At 31.7% G+C, this 6,613-nt stretch overlaps 1 protein-coding gene across 2 annotated transcripts in view; it reads left to right on the top strand.

Moving 5' to 3' along the window:
- The window catches only part of LOC131931943 (uncharacterized), a 43,550-nt gene extending 37,507 nt beyond the window's left edge, over window positions 1-6,043 (top strand). For both annotated transcript variants that reach the window (XM_059288778.1, XM_059288777.1), the window contains 2 exons: window positions 559-767; window positions 4,103-6,043. In XM_059288778.1, coding sequence (XP_059144761.1) covers window positions 559-767; window positions 4,103-4,207 — 314 coding nt within the window. In that variant the 3' untranslated portion in view covers window positions 4,208-6,043. The remainder of the gene's footprint in view (window positions 1-558; window positions 768-4,102) is intronic.
- The last annotated feature ends 570 nt before the right edge of the window (window positions 6,044-6,613 follow it).

Below are 6,613 nucleotides of genomic sequence, written 5' to 3' on the forward strand. Positions count from 1 at the left end.
TTTAGCTATAACTAATGTGTGGAATTTTTTAACTTCTGATGAATCTAATAACGAAATCATACATTGTAAGTTGATGAATACGGAATCTATTTTTATGTTTACGTAAACGTCTATATAGTATATATATATATATATATATATATATATATATATATATATATATATATATATGTGTGTGTGTGTGTGTGTTTGTATGTGTGTATGTTTATAACGGATATGTAGACGTTTACAGTGTCATAAAAATAGATTCCGTACTCATCATTTTACAATGTACGATATATAATCTAGCAGACCATGCCAGGCACTGTAAAAAAATCTATCTGTAAAATACCAATATTTATTTGTTTACAGAGGGCAATTTAGTAAGAATTACTTACTCTATGTGGTCTGGTTGTAAGCCTGTGTATTTCTTCGTGCGTTGGTACACATGTGTTTCTTAATCTTGTCATAATTTAATTCTTTAAATGAGCAGTTAAAATTTGACATTGTCATTTGACTATTGTGTCACATTTTCACTGTCACTTATTCTTATTTAAAATATTCTTTTATCTTGTGTAGCTTACCTTTCACAAGATAACCAACAGTACGAATCTACTTTCATAGCGGAGCTATGCAAAGTTTTCAAAACGTATTGGCAACAGGAGGAGATATGTACCATGCTGACCAGGGTGAACAGCATTATGTGTTTTAAAGACCAAAATGAATCTGAGACACTTTCGTCATCGTTTAAATCAATGTTAAGAAAAAGGTTATTCTTTTCCGAAAAAGTGAGTGAAAATTAAAAACACATCATTAAAAATCTATAATATAAGCGGGCTGAGCGTGTGTCAGTCCTTCCTTCCTTCCTTCCGTCATCGCTATAGCTTTTGGAACCATAAAAGTAAACATTCGCACCATGCTGTGCTTTTCAGTGCACCGCAGTGTCTTATTATAAGTATTAGAGTAGGGTTTGTTTATATAGCGGCATAGAGCTATTTTATAATTTCCACTGTTTGTACAATTTTGCATAACGTAAAGAGAATATTAAATACACGCACATTGATAAAACATATTAAAAGAATCAATGTCAAATATAGTTTTTGTTAATATTCCTAGAAAAAGTGGATATATTTTAATAACATAATAACTGTAGGTTAGAAAAATCTAATTAAACTGTTTAGTAATTTTGCCAAGGGAGGTATTTTAAAAATAAATTGAACTCACGCTAATAAAAAATGTGAATGCAAATATACTTTCGTCATAGAAGGAATTAGTGTTGCAATAATATAATTAGCAAAATGTGATTGCACATTATGTGGATGTGTAAGAGGAAATTATTGTTAGAAAATTATAATTAGCATGGATTGATAAAAGGCAATCTTTTATTTATTTTATTCACTGAATGTAGGCCCTACTGTTTATTACTTATAATTTTTAATCAACTATTCAGCACTATTATAGACGCGTCATCAAGTTCATTAGGTGCGCAATGGTTTTAGTTATGAAACTCTATTGTAAATTTTTAAAATTTAAAGTATTGGAAAAAAAATGCGTGAATGGATAAAGTGAAATATTGTAGGTAAAACACGGATATTTTAAATACTGCCTATTATTTATACTGTTTACTAATTATTATTCTATCTTTCGGTTTGAGGACAAGCTAGGGGTTTTATAGGAGAGGCGTAGCGAGGGGAGGGCATATGTCCCCGGGTGCCGACCTTAGGGGGCGCCAAATTGGGTTGGAAAAAAATTGCGAGGGGGGGGGGGGGGGAAATCGAAAGTTTTAGGGCGGGGGGGGGGGGACAGGGGTGCAAATCGAAAGTTTGAGGGGGGTGCAAATCACCGGAAAGGGCGCGATTTCGCGCTACGGGCTAGACTGTGAGCAATATGCCTTTATGATTGCATTTAAATTGTGTTTATGTTATGAGTGTTGTGTTTGTTTTTTCGTTTTTTTTTTTTTTTTTTTTTTGCGTTCGTTTGTGTTGTGTTTAGTTTTGTTCTGTTCCCAGGTTGGTACATTTAATAAAAATTTACCGTGGCGGAGCACGGGATGCAGCTAGTTATATATATTTTTAAAAGTGTTAAAAATGAAAATAATTAAAGTTTAAAAAAATGTAATTTAAGTTTTAAAGTTTTACATTTCTTTTAACTATTTTTAAAATGAATTATACAATAAGTAAAAAAGAACTCAAGCAAAAATAAAGTCGTCATCGATACTAGATAATAACGACACTAACATTACCAACAAATTTATTTGTCTAATATTAAAAGTGATCTCCAAGCAAAGTTTCTTTGATGGATCTTGTCGTCCTCTCGACGCCCCCCCCCCCCCTATTAGACCGTCAACGATCCCCCCTCTTCCCACGTAAAATAAAAGTCTGAAAGAAACACTAACTGCACGATTGATGTTTGATAATGACATATTTCGTTTCCATTTAAATTTTAGATTGAGTAGGGGATTTGGGTATTGTTTTCAGTTGAGAGAAAAAGACACTATCACCCAAGCGCACGTTGTATTTCTCCATTAACGGGCCATTCGTCAAGTCTGTGTATGATAGTGAGGAACATTAGTTTTTTAATAAATAAACTGGGAATGATCTCCTATAAACTTTCTCTAATATTCTTATATAACATTACGGGGTATGGCAACTCGGGATATAGATACTATTTTAAATCCATTTTTAATTACTTAAACTTTTAAAAATAGATTAGAATATCGTAGAAAAAAAGCTCCACACCAAGTGAACGCCAAATAAAATGTGCATAATAGTGCGGAATATTATAAGTACCTTATAAATTAACATGCGTTTTTTGAAAAATCGGAAATAACCTTAATTAGTACTTCCGTACAACGAAAGTTACTCAAAATTTGAGAGAAAGCAGATAATTTAATTTTTTACTTATATGTGAAATTTTATTTATCTATCGGAAATGGTACTCAAGTTATAGGCTTTTCAAAAGTTGAAAGAAAACGTTTCAGTTCCGGTTATCGGAAATTGCTGAGAGTTTATATAGATATTTAAACTTCATCTAACACTTTTATATGACATTTCATTAACCTAGCTGTAATATTACAGACACACACCCAAACACACAAACACATACACAGACACACAGACATACGGATAGGATTGCAAAACTGTTTTTCTGACTCAGGGTGGTGTAAAAGGTTTAGATTTGCAAAAATCACGATTTTTTTGCATGATTACAATACTTTCTCTATACTTTGTATACGAGAAAGTAAAAAAGACAGAGGAATCAATTTAAAAATAGATTTAAATGATTTTAGAAATTAGACATAGGGTAATGTATTATTTCCGTTCACTAGAAATTACTCAAAATGTATCAGAAAACAGAAAATGAGATCTACTACATGTCTTTTTTCTAACTAAAAAAATACTTAAAATTTAGAGTTTTCAAAAAAACCGAAAGTAGAATAAGTGCACTGCCTGTTACCCAAAATCGCAGAAAAGTTAATACAGAACTACAAATTTGAATCATACTTGTACATGAAATTTTGTTCACATAGCTGTAAAAGTACTTAAGTTATTGTGTTTACAGACAGACATACATATAGAAACAAAAACAGAGACATACACATACATACTCCATGACGCGTAAAACGCATAGATTTTGATAAATACGGATTTATAATTTTTGCTCAATTAAAATAAATTCCTATATGATAAAGTACTGAGGTGTAAAACGGTGAAAACAGTTCAAATTTATTTGATTTTACTGCACGATTACAATGCTTCCTCTATACTGTGTATTCGAGAAAGTAGCCTACATGTTTTTTCTCTAACTTATATATATATATATATATATATATATATATATATATATATATATATATATTTATTCATTCATTCATTCATTCATTCATTCATTCATTCATTCATTCATCCATCCATCCATCCATCCATCCATCCATCTATTTATTTATTTATTTTATTTTTTTTATTATTTTTTTTATTTATTTTTTAATTTATTTTTTATTAATTAATTAATTGACTAATTAATTAATTAATTAATTTAATTATTTCTTTTTTTTTCTTCTCTATTAAGTATTTATTTTTTTTTGATGTATTTACTATAATTATAAGTTTTTTTTATTTTTCAGTGCATTGAAGCCGGAAAAGCCAAACAGAGTGTGAAAAATAGGCTTGAAAAGTCGGGTTCCAATGTTTGTTGCCAGAATGAATATTTTCCAACCGAAATTAAATAGTTTATCACATTCGAAAATAAGAACAATATGACTTCCGGTTTTACTAAGGCTAGAAATATTCAAGTAAATAATTATTTGTAATAATATTGTAATTTAATGTAGTTTTACTTTTAATTTTATTACTAGAGTCAATGTGTTGTGTTGATATGGTATGATGTGTTTAACTTAAAAAAAATATTAATTTAACACGTTTTAGGGTGTAAAATTTATGTTAATAGTTGTTAACCTATAGATATACACAAATTAGGGGGTGGTGCTGCATCAATATCCGATTTTCCAAAAGTATTGCAGTAAACTTAATGTGCAAACAAAGTATTGCAGACGGTAGGCCTATAATATTAAATGCAAGTGTAAAAGTTTCTGTCTTATATGACTAAGGGTTCCAAAGCCTTAGTGATTCGAATGTTGAATTTGGAGTAAAAATAAAAAGTTAAGAAACCATGAAACGAAGGGTGAGAAAGCGAAGAAGTCTTGTTATGTGTGAGAGAGCCATGTGTCTAATAAATACGTGTTCACTTATGTTGTAAGTTTTAGGTAGACTTTTCTATGTAAGCACAAAATATGTATACAACTGGTAATGAATTAATTACTATTAATATAGCTTTATTCTCAGACCAACTATCAACAAACCAAATTACGTTATGTTTGTTAGCCGGTCTTCTCACTTCAATACAATGTATATTCCTACTTAATTTGTAATTTACACAAGTTTATTGACACTTGATAATAGCCTACTACATCATCCTTGCTACAGCCCTTGAGGCTAGACAAGCTCCACCCCCTCCTTGTACCCCACTCCTCCACACCGCACTGAACAGTGCGTGAAGATACCATTAGCCATACATTACCAATGTTCATTCAACCGTGAATAACACATACGTGAAGTTTAGTGAATGTTTATCAGCTATCTAGTATTTAAATCAATTGCTAATAAACCATACACAGGGCAAAGAGCGTAGGCTTACCCATTACCACATGAGTCGTTATACAGTCCATTGTAAAGTCTGATAGCTACCTAGCCCACGTGGTTATTACAACCTATCGTGAATTATTTTGATTTACTGTACTGTAATATGATTGGTCAAGCATATCAGTGAATCTTTTCCCATTCATTATTTTTAAGCGCATGCCTTGATGTTTTGTTTGAAAACAGAATTTCGCTTTGTAGAAGGCCGCTGTCCGCGTAGTAATGTGAACATTTGCCGGGGTAGGGCCTACAATTTTTCACCTAGCAATAAAAGAAAGACCGTAGACTTTAGAAGTCCGGTATGTCCGGGATTGATAGTTAAAAGATGTTAGTACCGAATTAAGAAAGACTTAATAAATAAACAAAAAAAATGATAAATAACATGTCATTTTTTATCGAAAACATGCTTTAAAATAAATGAAATACTATGAGATATTCTATTGCTATAATAATTAAAGCGTAATTGATAGCAACATTTTCAAAATTAGTTTGATAAAGACTAAATAATTCAGATCGGTCATTTTCGGCCTTTGGCTCATCGACACACGATGTCACTTTTAAACACGATTTTACACGTGTCAGAGCTTTATCCCCTCACCCACTTCCATTAAAATATAAACCTAAGCCGAACCACAAGTTGCTTTTTTAATTAAAAAAAATCTAGGCCTACTGTGCTCTGCTAAGAATGAATGTATTGATGTATTTGATAACAGTTAATACATTTTCTAAACTTTGTGGAAATGAAAAAAAAGTGTGCAATCTTACTTTCTGAACCCATCTCCTTTTCATTTGAGCCGGAATCTCCCCCACCCAATCAGATTTTGGTGTATTTTATGTACAACCTGTACAACCGCAACTTCTAGAATCAAGGGGGCGGGGGGGGGGGGGGGGAGGGAGGTCGACTGAAATGGTCCAAAGCGACAATGCAAAAATTACAAAAATGTATAAACTTTATTTTCGGTCCAAGGGAGGTAATTCATGAATTAACGCATGATTTTAAGAAACTAGGTTTTTCTTTATTAATTTTTTTTCCCTAAAACAATAACACAAAATACGGCGGAATTGCGTGATTAAACATAAAAACAGCTCGCAAACTCTGGAATAAATCAGATATATGAACACATTTTTTTTGTAGTTGGTTTTGCAAGATTTGTTCTTTAGTGTGGTGATATCAACGTGTGACAAGTCTACACATACCTGACAATATGTGACAAGTCTACATATACCTTACATCACTTTGTGACAAGTCTACACATACCTGACAATATGTGACAAGTCTACATATACCTTACATCACTTTGTGACAAGTCTACACATACCTGACAATATGTGACAAGTCTACATATACCTTACATCACATTGTGACAAGTCTACACATACCTGACAATATGTGACAAGTCTACATATACCTTACATCACATTGTGACAAGTCTATACAT

The sequence above is a fragment of the Physella acuta genome, unplaced genomic scaffold (genome assembly GCF_028476545.2).
Source record: "Physella acuta isolate Inbredline_101_S28 unplaced genomic scaffold, ASM2847654v3 ptg002060l, whole genome shotgun sequence".
In the NCBI taxonomy this organism is placed as follows: domain Eukaryota; kingdom Metazoa; phylum Mollusca; class Gastropoda; family Physidae; genus Physella; species Physella acuta.